This window comes from Geotrypetes seraphini, chromosome 4 (assembly GCF_902459505.1).
Source record: "Geotrypetes seraphini chromosome 4, aGeoSer1.1, whole genome shotgun sequence".
Classification (NCBI taxonomy): Eukaryota; Metazoa; Chordata; class Amphibia; order Gymnophiona; family Dermophiidae; genus Geotrypetes; species Geotrypetes seraphini.
This window is the reverse complement of record NC_047087.1, coordinates 324,113,112-324,129,730: the sequence shown is the minus strand read 5'-3', so window position 1 is coordinate 324,129,730 and position 16,619 is coordinate 324,113,112. Positions and strand designations below refer to the sequence as shown.

Genomic DNA, 16,619 nt, shown 5'->3' with positions numbered 1-16,619 from the left:
TCCCTTTTCATCATTACCAAATCTAACTAAGCTTCAGTTTGACTGTATTTTTAAGTAGCTAAAATATTTGAAGAGGAAGATTTCACAACTGATGTGTTAACATTACCAGAGGATCGTAGTAGTCCCATAAGCTTGGATTATCTCCAAAAGTGGAGGATCAGCCTAATAGCCAGTGCATTGGCCTAAGACTCAGATGAGATTCCCACTGCAGCTCATGACCCTGGGCAAGCCACCTAACCCTCCATTAGCCCAAATGCAAAACAAATACCTGTATGTAATATGTAAACTAATTTGATTAACCAAAGAAATGTAGTATATCAAATCCCATCCCCCTTTTCTTCATCTGAAACCCCACGGCTGGGGTTCAGGTCCCAGTCATAAAAAATTCCAAGGAAAGCATGCAGAATCTCAGGAAATGGGAGAAAAAAAGTTATGCATTTTCATTTAGTGCCTTCAGGCAAAGTAAAGCCTGCAGAAACCACACAAGAATGATTCAGATTTATTAAAACAAACATTGTAAATTTCTAAGCACAAACTGTTTACTTCTCAGTGGGTAAAAAGTGATTACTTGGCATGGCAGTTTATAGCTTAAAGATCAGCAGCAATTCTCAAATCTGAGGACACCAGTTTCAGTCCTATACTGGGAGAAGTACTCTGCTACTTCATTTAGTGACACTTTCTTGGCTTCCTCCAGCCATGGAGCACAGGTCTCATGGCTGAAGTCATACAAACACCAACAGGTCCCACAAAGCACTAGCAGCTCGACAAACTTGCATCATCAGCAAAATTGTTGCTTTCTTCTGGTTCCAAAGATGACAAAAAGGAGGGAGGCATGTGCCAGTGTTTTATCCAACATGTACAACTCTTCATATCTGAGACCAGCTAGGAGTTTCCTTTACAAAGATTGACCAAGGCTGCTACTTTTCTATGCTACTGTGAATTGTCATAAAGAACTAAAGGAACTAAAGGTGATGCAAGTCCGTTCCTTAGGGCACCAGAAAGCATCTTGTTTTCTGCAGGTTCCCTTTCAACAGCTGTGGCACGTTGTTGGGTTGTTTTTTTAATATACATACTGACCCAACTAAAGTTTCATAGTCAGACCTTACTCTGTGAACAAAAACAAAGTGAAACTATAAAGTGAGTAGAAGAGGTCACCAAGGGAGGGTACAAATTGTGGGAAAAGACAGGCTCAGAGGTCATATCTTACTGTACCAAAACTCCAGCATCAGGCTTGAGAAACCGAATGGCTGTTCCAGGCTCATCCCCTTCCCTGAATTACCTTGCAGGCTTGCCTGGAACAGAGGGACTGAAGCCTGAAAAGTGGTGCAGCTGTATTCCAAGCTATTCCCCCAGCTATTAAACCTCATTTGCAATGACATTAAATACTGTCAAAGTTAATCTGACTGATTCCATTTCCTGTTAATATACTGGACTGTTTTAAATTGGGAACCAGAAGCCTCCCTCCCCCCCACCCTCCAAAAAAAAAAAGAAAAACCAGCCAGCACTTGGTGGAAAAGCTAAATTACAGTTTACTGATCTGTGCTAGTCGAGATGTATTCCTCATTCATACTTCTTGGACATTTTCTTCCTGCTAACTTAAGAGAAAAACCTGGAGTGAAACCAGTCCTCAGAATACAGATCTACACCAAAGCACACAGCTGGCACCACTTTCAGTGCCATATACTGGACTCCATGCCCCTTGGCAACAGCCAAGCCAGATCCTAAATCAGCCAGTTTTGAATGCTCTTGGCTAAACAACAGCTTATGGCATCAGAGAAAGGAAGATGTGGTCTGGTAGGCAGCAATCTCATTAATGGTTTGCAGAAATTTGTTTAAGGATGAAAACAGGTCCAAAGAGCTGCCTGTGTAAATGTGCTGCTATTACCTGCAACTTTCCACAGATCTGCCTCTGCCTTTTCTCAGGCTGTCCTGCTAACGGCAGTTCTTCAATAATAAATAATTCTTTAGAGGAATAAAATCATGTTAGCAGCCTTGCTGATTAGGTTTCCTTCTGCTGCCTAAATAGACTGCAGAAGCTGCATTAATTCCCAAAGCCCTAGCTTACCCTGCCTCTGTCCCAGCCCAGGAAATGAGCAATAGAAAATGGGTAATTGTCATTATGGTCTCATTCCACTTATCCTGCACCCACCCCCACTCCCCTTTTGCTGTAGGCTAAAACCTTGCATGGATACATCATCCCAGAAATTTCTACATGAGGCCTATCAAAGGAAGAAATGATAGTATGCTCCCCCCAAACCACCTCTGGAATAGCCTAAGGAAGGGGCCCTTTTCCCCCTCACTACACCACCTCTCATTCCTCCAACTTTAACCCCTCCTATCCCTACACTGGTTGTATAAGCTAAGAAAGCCCACAGTGGGGAAAGTAAGCCCTCATTATGGATTTATATAAGACCACAGTTCCCTCTTGTGTGGTAAGGAAGGGAAAGAAAAGTGCCTGAGCAAGCTGTTATGCCTTTTGCCACAAGGTGGCTGGCGCTTCATTTCATACCGGGCACATTTACATTAGGCCTCCTCAAAAGGACTCGCATGTGTTCGGTGCCTAAGCAGTCCACAGCTGAGGACCATAGAACATCAGGAACAGAAGTTTTGAACCATCACTGGCACCTGAAAGGGATAGGTAGGGCAGGGCAGGACAAGTTGGGGAGTGGGGGAAGAGAGAAAGACTTTTGCAATGAACTATAACATCTTGAGAGAATCCAGAGCATATAGCAAAGACACTGTGCAGCACACACTAGATTCAACCAGTCACCACAATAACCAAAGACAAACACAGACTCAAGCAATCAACCCACAAGATCACATCCTACTCTACATTTCAGACCGCTAACCTAGAGAGGTTCTGCTGTAAATGACTGCAGCCATACATGAATCTTATAAAAGGCAGTATAGCCCCCTCCCACCCCTGAAACATTCTTCCCTTTTCACACTCATGAATTCAAATTACTTTTCGCTCCATGACAAGGCAGAACTTAGAAAAAAAGAACCTCAACTAGAATACTTCAGCGTAAAAGCAAAAATATAGGTCTAAAAACTTCAAAGGAGCAAACTACTTTAGGAAGAAAAGAAACGCAACCTTTAGGACTTAAAATAAAGACAGCAAAAGCAGACAGGAAGCAACAACAACAACAAAAAAAAAAGAGGTCAAGCAAGAGCTGCTGGTGATCTGAAATTCTTCTCCAGAACACAACCAGGTACGATTTTATCCATCAAACGGATATTGAAAGCTTCAGAAATCAGTAATGTCCGCATCAGTAATGTCCTTCGCAGGCAGTGGAGCAGCAGTGGGGGGGCTAAAGCTCATTTGGGCTTGGTCTCTGCATCTGTAACTTGACGAATGTAGATGGCATCATCTGGGTGCTCAATGTCATCCATCTCAAACATATAGGAGGCAGCAATGGCAAGGGTGCTACCATCATTACTGAAGGCCAATGATGCAATGCTGGTGGGGTACCGGTGGAACTGACACAGACGCTTCTTGTTGAAAGGATCCCAGATGTTCACAAATCCATCTGAGCCACCTGCAGGGGTCATTGCAAAGATGTTAAGAACAGTCTCTAAAAGAAGATCAAGCTAAACATGACAGAACTTGTATGATCTTGAACTTTGGCTGTAATACAAAGAAAGAATAGTCAGATTCTCTACTAACCTCTTGTCTATTTCTAGAGGGTGGTCCCTGTCTCTCACCTATAGCAAAAGAAAATGCCCTCATAGCATCCCAAGCCCCAATAGCAAGTCTTTAAAGCATTCAGTGTCTAATAGATGCTGGCATTGTAATCTGGAAGCAGGGACTCTGGATCACTTAATATTCTATTGTCCCTGCATCGTGGTCTTTTGGAAATCAATTTGGTCTCAAATTAATTGTTTATTAGAGAACCATGTAGCTCTATCATATGATACAATTCTATTTGGGTCGTCTATGAGAATAAAAAGTCAAATTTCATCAAGCAATAACAAACTTTTATTGATAATGACAGAGGTCGCTATTCAACATATCACCAGGAATTGGAAAAACTACACTAGATTTAATTACACCTTCTGGTGGAATTCGTTGTGCCATATATATATATAAAATGGAAAGAACAATTGCCATACAAAAAGGGCCATTGATAACTTATTGTAATGATTTACACTTATTTTACACTGAAAGTACATTTATAATTATGGGAAGTGGGGGTGGTTATAGTTATATTTAAAGGTTTCATCAATAATTATGAATGTAATGTTTATATGATATTTTTGATTACAATATTTGTGGGAAAGGTGGGTGGTGGAGGGGAGTAAATTTATGTTTTTAAGATGATAATAGAAAGAAATTCAAGTGATGTGTATAAGTTCAAATGAAGTAAGATGAAAAAATGAATAAAGAATTTGAAAAAAAAACCCATCATCAGCGAGCACTAAGTTCCGTACCTTACTCCTGCACTGGATACAAACCATGCTCACAGATGGCATTTTCCCGAATGACCTCAGCAAAATCATCATCACCCCAATCTTAAAAGACCCAAAAGGACCAACAGACCTCAGAACTAACTTCAGCACAGAGACACTACTAGGCTCCCTTATCGACACAGCAAGACAACACCTCAGCATTGGAAAAAAAATGCTGCTCATACAGTTGGACCTGACGGCGGCATTTGACCTGGTAGACCATAACATCCTACTGCAAATCTTGGACTCAATAGGCATCTCAGATAAAGTATACTCATGATTTGAAGGTTTCTTAAAATCCAGAACATACAAAGTAAAATCAGACAAAGAAAAATCCAAACCTTGGTCCAACCCCTGCGGCATTCCACAAGGGTCCCCACTGTCCCCTACTCTCTTCAACCTATATACGCCTCTCTTGGCGTTTACCTGAACAAACAAGGCCTATCCTCTTATAGCTAGGCTGATGACATCACCATCCTCATTCCTTTCGACCAACCAATGCTCTTAATGTCAGACACACTACATAGAACTCTAGCTACAGTTACGACTTGGATGGAAGACCACAAACTGAAACTCAACCCAGACAAAACTAAATTCATCCTCCTAGAAAATAACAAAATCCCAACCATAACCAACTTAGAAATCAACTCTATCAACTACCCTTTGCAAACCACCCTAAAACTTCTAGGTATGACTATTGACAGAGGCTGCACCTTGCAACCACAAATTAACAAAACAATAGAGAAATCTTTCGCAGTTATGAGAAACCTTAGACAAGTCCGAAAATTCTTCGAAAAAACACAATTTCAGCTCCTAGTACAATCTCTAATCCTAAGTATCCTAGACTATTGCAACATCCTCTACCTCCCCTGCCCTGCAATAATGATTAAACAACTACAGACAATTCAGAATACAGCTCTGAGACTCGTCTATTCATTGAAAAAACATGATCACATTACTGAGGCATTCATCAATTCTCATTGGCTTCCAATCCAGGAAAGAATACAATTTAAATTCTACTGTATACTATTTAAAACCATAAATGGAGACAGCCCAACCTACCTAAACGACTGCCTCATCCAAACCACCTCTACCAGGCATAGAAAAACACACACCCCATTCACTTACCCCCCAATCAAAGAAGTAAAACGGAAAAAACTATACAATGGACTACTGGCCACTCAGGCAGCGAAGATAGACAACCAAGTCTCCAACCTATTGACAACAACCCCAGACTACAAGATATTCAGAAAGGAAATAAAAACTATACTTTTCAAGAAATCCCTTAATAAAGCTTAATACCATGATAAAGCTTAACCCCCCTTTTACCATCCCCTCCCTAACCCCAGATCTTACTTTTCCCTCTCTTGGAAACCTTCTCTGATCTAACATTGTAACCCTTCTTCCATAACTCTTTTTGTAATCCGCTTTGAACCGAAAGGTAATGGCGGAATAGAAATCTGTAATGTAATGTAATATTTTTGATTACAATATTTGTGGGAAAAGTGGGTGGTGGAGGGGAGTAAATTTATGTTTTTAAGATGATAATAGAAAGAAATTCAAGTGATGTGTATAAGTTCAAATGAAGTAAGATGAAAAAATGAATAAAGAATTTGGAAAAAAAAAACCCAAAACAAAAACATTCAGTGAATCCCCACCCCCTCATGATACTGCTTTTCGTTCTTTCTTTTTTTTTTTTTAGCTTACACTTCTCTTTCCTCTCCTTACAGGTGAAGCATCTGGACTTGGGCAGTGAGGGTAGGGGATGTTTAGGAGAGGTGCTGGACTATGGACCATTTAGGTCTTTATCTGCCATCATTTACTATGTTACTAGTAAGGGGAAGATTATGAACTACTGAGGTGGGAAGGGAGTTGCACCAAGAGAGAGAGAGAGAGAGAGAGAGAGAGTCAAAGATATGAGACTGCAAGATGGAGGGATGAGAGAGGGGGAAAAGATGTTCGAAAAACAGAGGTTGGAGACACATACTGTACTGGGCTGAGCTGGATGGGGTGGGACAAGGGAATGGAGAGAGAAAAATTTGCTGGCCCCATGAAAGGAGGAAAGATGGTATATGGAGGATAGAGAGGAGAGATGCTAGAAAGGAAGGAGTCATTGTGAATATGATGAAATCCTCGGCTCAGTGTGAGGTGGCAGCCAAAAAGCAAATAAGTAGACTGTTAGGAGTTATTGGAAACATAAATGCCCCTTCATTGATCCATGGTACAACCATACCTTAATACTTTATGTAAAATAAAAGAAAGTTCCACAGTGATAAATTTGCTCTGGAATTTGTTGCCAGAGAATGTAGTAAAAGTTAGCTTAGCAGGGTTAAAAAAAATAAAAATAAATTTGAATAGTTTCCTAAATGCAAAGTCTATAAGCCATTATTAAATCCATAGAAACATAATGGCAGATAAGGGCCAAATGGCCCATCTAGTCTGCCCATTCGCAGTAACCATCATTTCTTTTTCTCTCCGAGAGATCCCACGTGTCTATCCCAGGCCCTTTTGAATTCAGACATGGCAGCATAAAAAGTACAGTTACTTACATTAACAGGTGTTATCCAGGGACAGCAGGAAGATATTCTCACATATGGGTGACATCATGAACAGAGCCTCGGTACAGACCACTTTAAAAGTGCATCGCCACTTTAAGTTTTTAGAAAGTTCACAATATCCCGAACCACTTATGCATGAGTGCCTTCCCGCCCAACATAGGTCGCAAGGTCCCTCAGTTAAGATAAGCCAGCTAAGAAGCCAACCCGGGGAGGAGGGTGTGTTGTGAGAATATCTGCCTGCTGTCCCTGGATAACACCTGTTACGGTAAGTAACTGTGCTTTATCCCAGGACAAGCAGGCAGCATATTCTCATGTATGGGTGACCTCCAAGCTAACAGAAATAGGATGGTGGGAGTGTTGGCCTTAGGAAAATAAATTTTGTAATACAGATTGGCTGAAGCGCCCATCCCATCAGGAAAATGATTCCAGACAGTAGTGAGAAGTGAATGTATGAACTGAGGACCAGGTGGCAGTTTTACAGATTTCCTCAATGGGAGTAGATCTGAGGAAAGCTACAGAAGCTGCCATAGCTCTAATTTTGTGGGCTACACGACTCTCTAGTGCCAGTCCAGTCTGAGCATAGCAGAACAAGATGCAGGCAATCAGCCAGTTGGAAATCGTTCTCTTGGAAACAGGATGCCCCAACTTGTTTGGATCAAACGAGATGAAGAGTTGGGGAGATGTTCGATGTGGCTTTGTCTGGTCAATGTAGTAGGCCAAAGCCCGTTTACAGTCCAAATTATGTAAAGCGGTTTTCCCAGCATGAGAATGAGGCTTAGGAAAAAACACTGGCATTACAATTGACTGATTAAGATGGAATTCAGTGACAACCTTCGGAAGAAACTTTGGATGTGTGCGCAGAACCACATTATCATGATGAAAAACTGTGAAGGGTGGATCTGCTACTAATGCTTGTAACTCACTGACCCTCCTGGCAGAGGTGAGAATAATAAGGAAAACCACTTTCCAGGTGAGAAACTTGAGATGAGCTGTGGCCATTGGTTCAAATGGCGGTTTCATCAAACTGGAAAGAACCAGACGACAGGTTCGTAACAGAGTGAAGCAAACATCTGATGGAACAGGGGAAGGGAAGAGATGGTGCATAGAGAATGACACGGGGGAAAAATCAGTCCCCGTCACTGCACGTCACCGGCCCACCATCCTCTGCACCGCCCCGTCACCGCCGTTCCCTTCACCGTCATCCCTTTCACCGCCCTGTCACCATCCCCGCAGCATCCATATAAGCCTCAGTACTGCGAAACACCATGAAGACAGAAGAGAGTCCTGCCACTACTACTACTGCACTGAGAATCTGTTTCAGTGCCTCTGCCCTGTAGTAAAAACAGAACATAAAATAAATCAATTGACTTGTCCTCCCTTGCAATGACGTGTCCCCCATGTTCACCTATAGCTCAAATCAGGTCAATTGTGCACACTAAAAATGCAGGAGGATCTAGAACGTGAGCACAGGCAGGCAGTGATACAAAAATAGCAGACACCCGACCGATTGCAGCGTTCCACCATCTCCCTCCCTCCACCTCACTTTAGATGTAGAGTATGCCGGCTTTCTTTTTCGCCCAGCCGCACATGCAGCTGCTCATTTGTTCAATATTCTCCTCTGACGCAACTGGAAACAGGAAGTTGCAAGAGAGGAGAAGATTGAACAACTCCAGCAGCCGCGCGTGCGGCTGGGCAAAAAAGAAAGCCGGCATACTCTACATCAGTGTTTTTCAACCTTTTTACACCCGTGGACCGGCAGAAATAAAATAATTATTTTGTGGACCGGCAAACTACTAGGACAAAAATTTTAAAACCCTGTTTCCGCCCCCATCTCCGCAAGCTCAGTCACCTCAGTAACTATAGAAAAATAGACAAATATAGTGCAAAATATAGACAGCAGATATAAATTCTCAAAAGTGACACATTTTGATCACTAAATTGAAAATAAAATCATTTTTCCTACCTTTGCTGTCTGGTGATTGATTTCATGAGTCTCTGGTTGCGTTTCTTTCTGTCTGTGTATCCTTTCTTTCTTTCTGCACTCAGGCCCAAGAATTGTCCCTTTCTATTTCCTCCTTCTTTCCTTCCTATGTCCTTAGTGCCCCCGATGCCTCCTTCCCATGTCTTTAGTGCCCCTGTGCCTCCTTCCCAACTTGTTCCCCCTTAGCTTCAGTCCATTTTCTCTTGTCTGTGTCACATTAGACATTGTAAATAATTTTTTTTCCTGCTCTATTTTGTCGATTCCCTTAAGTATTTTGAAAGTCTTGATCATATCCCCTTGCAGTCTCCTCTTTTCAAGGGAGAACAATCCCAGCCTCTTAAGTCGTTCCTCGTATTCCAAGTTCTCCATACCTTTAACTAGCTTCGTTGCTCGTCTCTGCACTCTCTCCAGCAGTTTTATATCCTTCTTTAGGTTGGGAGACCAATGTTGGACACAGTATTCCAAGTGTGGTCTCACCATCGCTCTATAAAGCACAGTTACTTACCGTAACAGGTGTTATCCAGGGACAGCAGGCATATATTCTCACATGTGGGTGACGTCATCTACGGAGCCCCGATGCGGAAGCATTTTCAAGCAAACTTGATTGAAGATTTAAGTTTGCTCTGCTGCTCCACACATGCGTGCCTTCCTGCTCCACTAGGGGGCGCATTCCCTCGTGGTCTCCAGTTCACTTAACTAGCAAAGAAGCCAACCTCGGGGAGGTGGGCGGGTTGTGAGAATATATGCCTGCTGTCCCTGGATAACACCTGTTACGGTAAGTAACTGTGCTTTATCCCAGGACAAGCAGGCATGATATTCTCACATGTGGGTGACCTCCAAGCTAACTGAAAAGGGATGGAGGGAAGTTGGCAATTTAAGCAAATAGATTTCGCAATACCGATTGGCCGAACCGGCCATCGCTTCTGGACAGTGAGTCCAGACAGTAGTGGGAGGTGAAAGTATGAATCGAAGACCACGTGGCGGCCTTGCAGATTTCCTCAATAGGTGTGGACCTGAGGAATGCTATGGAGGCTGCCATCGCTCGGACCTTGTGTCCCGTTACTCGACCATGCAGCGCGAGACCAGCCTGAGCGTAGCAAAAGGAGATGCAATCGGCCAACCAGTTGGACAAGGTGCGCTTGGAAACTGGGTGACCTAACCGGTTTGGGTCGAAGGACAAAAACAATTGTGGGACTTTCCGGTGTGGTTGAGTGCGTTGGAGGTAAAAGGCCAACGCTCTCTTACAGTCAAGAGTGTGAAGCGCCACCTCTCCGGGGTGAGAGTGGGGCTTGGGAAAAAACATGGGCAAGACGATGGACTGATTGAGGTGAAAATCAGACACTACTTTAGGCAAGAACTTTGGATGTGTGCGGAGTACCACCTTGTCATGGTAGAAAACAGTGAAGGGCGGGTCCGCTACCAGAGCCTGTAGCTCACTAACTCGCCGGGCGGAAGTGAGTGCAAGCAGGAAAATCACCTTCCACGTGAGGAATTTAGGATGGCATTTGTCTAGGGGCTCAAATGGAGGTTTCATTAGTTGAGCCAGAACCACGTTAAGGTCCCAAACCACCGGAGAGGGTTTGAGAGGAGGGTGGACATTCACAAGACCCTTCATGAAGCGAGAGACTTTTCCTTCCAGGGGCTGATGAAAGGCTGCAATCGCACTGAGATGTACTCGAATGGAGTTGGTCTTTAGGCCGGAGTGAGATAATTGAAGTAAATAGTCAAGGACCAGAGGGACGGGGACCGACACCGGGTCCTGGCTGTGAGAAGAGCACCAGGCTGAGAATCTGGTCCACTTTTGAGAATAGCAGGTTCTCGTCGAGGTCTTTCTAGAGGCCTCCAATATCTCCTTGACTGATTGAGACACGGGGAGAGAAGTCAGGGGGAAAGAAACCAAGCGTTCAGATGAAGAGATTGAAGATTGGGATGTAACAGCGAACCCTGACTCTGTGATAGTAGAGAGGGAAACCGAGGCAGAGGATCCTGACACTGAGTTGAAGTAGAAGGGAAAACAAGGCTGGCGTGGCCAGCGAGGAGCAATCAGGATCAGGGTGGCTTTCATCGTTTTCAGGTGGACCAGCGTCCGCAGGATCAGAGGAAACGGCGGAAACGCGTACAGAAACCTTCCCTCCCAGTCGAGGAGGAAGGCGTCGACCTCGAGTCGGTCCGGGGAGTGTATCCGGGAGCAGAAGAGGGGCAGTTTGTGATTGTGGGGGGATGCGAATAGGTCTATTTGAGGCGTCCCCCATTTTTCGAACACCTGTCGTAGGGTTTGAGAGTGCAGTGACCACTCGTGTGGCTGGAGGAGGCGGCTGAGTCTGTCCGCCAGACAGTTTTGTTCTCCTTGAATGTACACCGCTCGAAGGAAGGTGTTGTTGGAGATTGCCCATTTCCAGAGGCGCATGGCTTCCCGACAGAGGGACCAAGATCCTGTCCCCCCCTTGTTTGTTTACGTAGTACATTGCTACCTTGTTGTCGGTTCGGATGAGGACCACCCGGTCGTGAAGCAGATGTTGAAAAGCTACAGCTGCGAGATAGATGGCCCGGAGCTCTAGCACGTTGATGTGACAGCGGCGGTCTTCTGCTGACCACATCCCCTGAGTGCAGAGGCCGTCCAGGTGGGCTCCCCAAGCGTACTCCGACGAGTCCGTGGTGAGTACCTTGCTGTGAGGAGGGGCGAGGAAGAGCAAACCTTTGGAAAGATTTAAAGAGTCGGCCCACCAGCGGAGCGATCGTTGCAAGGAAGGAGTCACTGTCACGGGACGATCGATCAGGTCCCGGTCTTGACGCCATTGAGAGGCCAGGGTCCATTGAGGGATTCTCAGATGGAGACGGGCGAAGGGTGTGACATGGACGGTGGAGGCCATATGGCCCAGGAGAGTCATCATCTGTCGAGCTGATACCGAGGTCAGCAGTGAGATCCTTCGGCTCAGACTTACTAACGCCTCTAGACGCGGAGGGGGGAGGAAGGAACGGAGGCGAACCGTGTCCAGCGTGGCCCCGATGAATTGTAGGGACTGCAAGGGGCGTAGTTGGGATTTTGGGAAGTTTATCTCGAACCCCAGACTCTGTAGGTAGATAATAGTCTGTTGGGTCGCTGAGATAACCCCTTCCCTGGACGGGGCTTTGATCAGCCAGTCGTCCAGGTAGGGGAATATCTGAAGACCTTGGGAGCGTAAGGTAGCTGTGACCACCACGAGGCACTTGGTGAAGACCCGAGGTGACGATGCTAGGCCGAAGGGGAGGACTCGGTATTGCAGGTGCAGGTCTCCCACTTGAAAACGCAAGAACTTGCGGTGAACGGGATGCACTGGAACATGTGTGTACGCCTCCTTCAGATCGAAGGAGCAGAGCCAGTCACCCTCGTCGATCAGGGGGTAGAGGGTCGGTAGGGAAAGCATCCGAAATTTTTCCCTTACCAGAAATTTGTTGAGGCGTCTCAAGTCTAGTATTGGGCGAAGGTCTCCCGTTTTTTTCGGTACCAGGAAGTAACGGGAGTAGAAGCCCTTCCCCCGTTGGCCGGGGGGAACCTCCTCCACTGCTCTCAGGTGAAGCAGATCTTGAGCTTCGGAGAGGAGTAGGGGTAGCTGCGTCCGGTTGGGAGGGCAATTCCTTGGGGGGTTGTCTGGAGGAATGGCCTGAAAGTTGAGAGAGTATCCTGATGAGATAAGTACATAAGTAGTCGCCTCCGCCGGGGCAGACCAGAGGTCCATCCAGCCCAGTGGTCCGCTCACGCAGCGGCCCATCAGGCATATTGCCTGGTCAGCGGTCCCTGACTAATTTTATGCCTACCTCTACACTTATCTCTAAACCTTCCACTGCTCTTATCTGTACCCCTCAATCCCTTTGTCTTCCAGGAACCTATCCAGGTCATCCTTGAAACCCTGTACTGTGCTATTTCTTATCACGGCCTCCGGAAGGGTGTTCCATGTGTCCACCACCCTCTGTGTGAAAAAGAACTTCCTTGCGTTTGTTTTAAACCTGTCCCCCTTCAATTTCATCGAGTGACCCCTTGTTCTTGTGGTTTCTTTCAAATTGAAAAATCTGTCTTTGTCAACCTTTTCGATGCCCCTCAGGATCTTGAAGGTCTCTATCATATCTCCTCTGAGTCTCCGCTTTTCCAGGGAGAACAGCCCCAGCTTCTTCAGTCTGTCAGTGTATGTAAGGTTTTCCATACCCTTAATCAGTTTAGTTGCTCTTCTCTGGACTCCCTCAAGCATTGCCATGTCCTTTTTGAGGTACGGTGACCAGTACTGTACACAGTATTCCAGATGCGGGCGCACCATAGCCCGGTACAGTGGCAGGATGATTTCCTTCGTTCTGGTCGAGATACCCTTCTTAATGATACCTAACATTTGGTTTGCTTTCCTCGAGGCTGTGGCGCATTGTGCCGACGCCTTCAATGTCGTGTCTACCATCACTCCCAAGTCTCTTTCCAGATTACTGACCCCTAGCATTGATCCCCCCATTTTGTAAGTGAACATCGGGTTCCTTCTCCCTATATGCATGACCTTGCATTTCCCTACATTGAAGCTCATTTGCCACTTTTTCGCCCATTCTTCCAATGTCGTAAGATCCCTTTGGAGATTCTCGCAGTCAACCGTGGTTTCAACCTTGCTGAATAGTTTGGTGTCATCTGCGAATTTGATGACCTCGCATTTTGTTCCCGCCTCCAGGTCGTCAATGAATATGTTAAACAGGAGCGGTCCCACCGATCCTTGAGGAACCCCGCTCGTGACCCCTTGCCAGTCCGAGTAATGGCCCTTTACACGCCAAGATCACGCCAAGGACCCATGCGTCCGACGTGACTTGTTCCCAGCGAGGGTAAAAGACTTTGAGGCGACCCCCGATGGGAAGGAGGCCTGGGACTATGGCGGAGGGGGCCTGCCCCCTTCCGCATATCCCGTCAAAAGGACGGGGATGGTTTGGTAGTCGCAGGCGGTTGGGACTTGGGCAGAGCCCGATGGTGGGCTTGCGGACGCCTGGGCGGAGGCCGCGAGAAGGCAGGAGTGGATTTTTGTGGGTAGCGGCGCAGAGGGGCTCTGAACGGCCTGGACGCGGGCGGTTTAGGCTTTTGCCGCACGAGGGAGGCAAACGAGCGTTCGTATTCGGAGAGGCGTTTTGTAGCCGCCTCGATAGTGTCATCGAACAGTTCTTTACCCACGCAGGGGAGGTTAGCCAACCGGTCCTGTAAGTTGGGGTCCATGTCGACCAGGCGCAGCCAAGCTAGTCGGCGCATGGCGATAGCAAAGGCTGCCTCTCTGGAGGAGAGTTCGAGACCATCGTAGGCTGCGTGGAATAGATGGAGGCGTAGGTTGGAGAGGGACTCTGAAAGCAGGCTAAACGCTCCTTGGCGGGAGGCCGGTAAGTCAGTCTCAAAGGCTCTCAGTAGTCCAATGAGGTGTTTGAGGTAAGATGTGAAGGTGAAAGTGTAGCTTTGCACCCTAGAGGTCATCATCGCATTTTGATATAGTCTCCTGCCGAACTTGTCTAGGGTTCGGCCTTCTCAGCCTGGGGGGACCGCCGCTGAGACCCTGGAGGGGTGAGCCTTTTTCAAGGAGGATTCTACTAACAGCGACTGGTGGGAGAGCTGCGGTTGTTCGAATCCCGGGAAGGGTATTGTACGGTACTTAGCCTCCATTTTGGAGGGTACTGCTGTGACCATATAGGGGGTCTCCAGGTTCCTGAAGAAAGCCTGTTGGAGTACCGGGTTAGGCGGTAAGCGAAGGGACTCTCTGGGTAGTGATGGCATATCCAGCTCCGCTAGGTACTCCTTAGAGTATCTGGAGTCGGACTGGAGGTCCAAGTCCAAAGCGTGGCCCATGTCCTGGACAAAGCGAGAGAAGGATGGGCGGGATGTTCCCGAGGCCCCTTGCGGGGTCGGTGAACGAGACCTCCGTCGGGTGGAGAAGGATGGGGAGGCTTCCCTCGAGTATCGAGGCTCCTGCTCCGATCCACGCTCCGAGATCGGGGAAGCACTGTGAAAGTGTTCCGGGGTCGTGGATCTCTGACGTCTCGAGGAGCCCCTCGGAGACGATGTTGGGGTTCGGGGTACCGATCGATGTCGAATCGGTGACCTCGAACCGGACTCCCTCGGTGAAAGCCTGAAACCTCGGATCGGAGCCCAGGTCCGAGGGGGAGTTCGGAGGATGTGCGGGTTGGAAAGTGATAGCTCCGTCACCCTCAGCGGTCCCATACGAGGTGTAGGTGAACGGCCTCGTAGAGTGGGGGAACCCCGGGCCTTCTTGGAGGTACGACAGTTTGAGGTTTCTGTCGTTTTAGCACGACGTTTTGCCCCGCTGTGGTCTGTGGAGGGAGAGCGCCTCGGGTGTCCCGGCGAGGAGTCCGAGGAGGATGGGATGCGGCGGAGCTTGCGCGCTTTTCCCCGAGGTGGCTCGACGCGAGGCTCAGGCTGGTCTGGCACATGCGGGGTCGAGGTCGAGGCCGGTTGTAGATGGGCCATTGCACGGACAGCTCCGATGAGATCATCGCTCGGAGTAGGTCCTGGAAAACGGGCACGGACAGCATCGAGGGCATGTCCACTGCCTCGGTGCACTCCACCGGGGGCGACCTCGTATCAGAGTATTCCCGTGTGGTGGAGGCACGGCCCGAAGGCTTGGAGGTCTTCACCGGGGCTGTGAGTATGGGACTTCCACCATGCGTCGCCGGTGTCCCCGAGGCTGGCTTCTTCGCTGTTACGGAACCTGAAGAGGGAAGAGGGGACTTACCCGGAGCCGAGGCTTTCTGCTGTCCCGAGGACTTCGGATTCGAGTCTCGAGGCGATGCCGAGGTATTCGGGGCCGAGGTCAAGGCCGGAGCCGACCTCGAGGCCGAGGTAGAGGGTTGGTCGGCGGCAGTGTTCCCGCTAAGCTGCGCTGGGGTGCGCTGACGCACAAAATATTACCTCGCAGCGCACAAGTTTCTCGTCACAGCGCACACAGTGTAGAGCACAGTTCTTCAACCGCCGGTCCGCAAACAAAATCTTGCCGGTCCGCGAAGGATTCGGTCCCCGCCGCAACGAAAGGCCGGCGTCAGCTGACTTGCAACTTCCTGTTGCAGTCGCTGTGCCGGGACTCCTGCCTTCGCCGGGACTCCTGCCTTCCACCGCGTTTGCCTCCTGCCTTGTCTCCGCACCTCCAGACCAGCAGCGGCAGCTGTGTATGCTTTTAACTTCGGCACAGAGCTGCCCCTAATCAATAGTTTAGCGCGGTTTCATAAGGCAGCCTCGGGGCCTTTGCTAGGCCGGCCCACATCGCATCATCGAAGCGGGCCGGCTATCAAAGGCCCCGAGGCTGCCTCATGAAACCGCGCTAAACTATTGATTAGGGGCAGCTCTGTGCCGAAGTTAAAAGCATACAGAGCTGCCGCTGCTGGTCTGAACTCTTGGGCCGCTGAAGGAGGGCAAAAAGCAGCTGTCCTGGAGGTTTCCCTTCCTCTCGCCTTTACAGGTTCCTTTTTTCCACCTTTTTTTTTTTCCTTCAAACGGCAACGGGCCCCAGCATCGACATCAATCAAGTAAGTTCCACTGTCAATCAAGCGGTTCTGCTCGGCCAAAGCTTCCCCTGTGACATGAGCCACCCTCAGGGGAAAGAAAGTGACCCACAAAGGTGAGGGGAAGGGGGGCAGAT

At 47.7% G+C, this 16,619-nt stretch overlaps 1 protein-coding gene across 1 annotated transcript in view; it reads right to left on the bottom strand.

The window, feature by feature from the left end:
• Positions 1 to 479: 479 nt before the first annotated feature.
• The window catches only part of BUB3 (BUB3 mitotic checkpoint protein), a 170,782-nt gene continuing 154,642 nt past the window's right edge, over positions 480 to 16,619 (bottom strand). The window contains 1 exon segment of the mRNA XM_033942986.1: positions 480 to 3,542. Within this exon segment, the coding sequence (XP_033798877.1) occupies positions 3,319 to 3,542 (224 nt within the window). The 3' untranslated portion in view covers positions 480 to 3,318.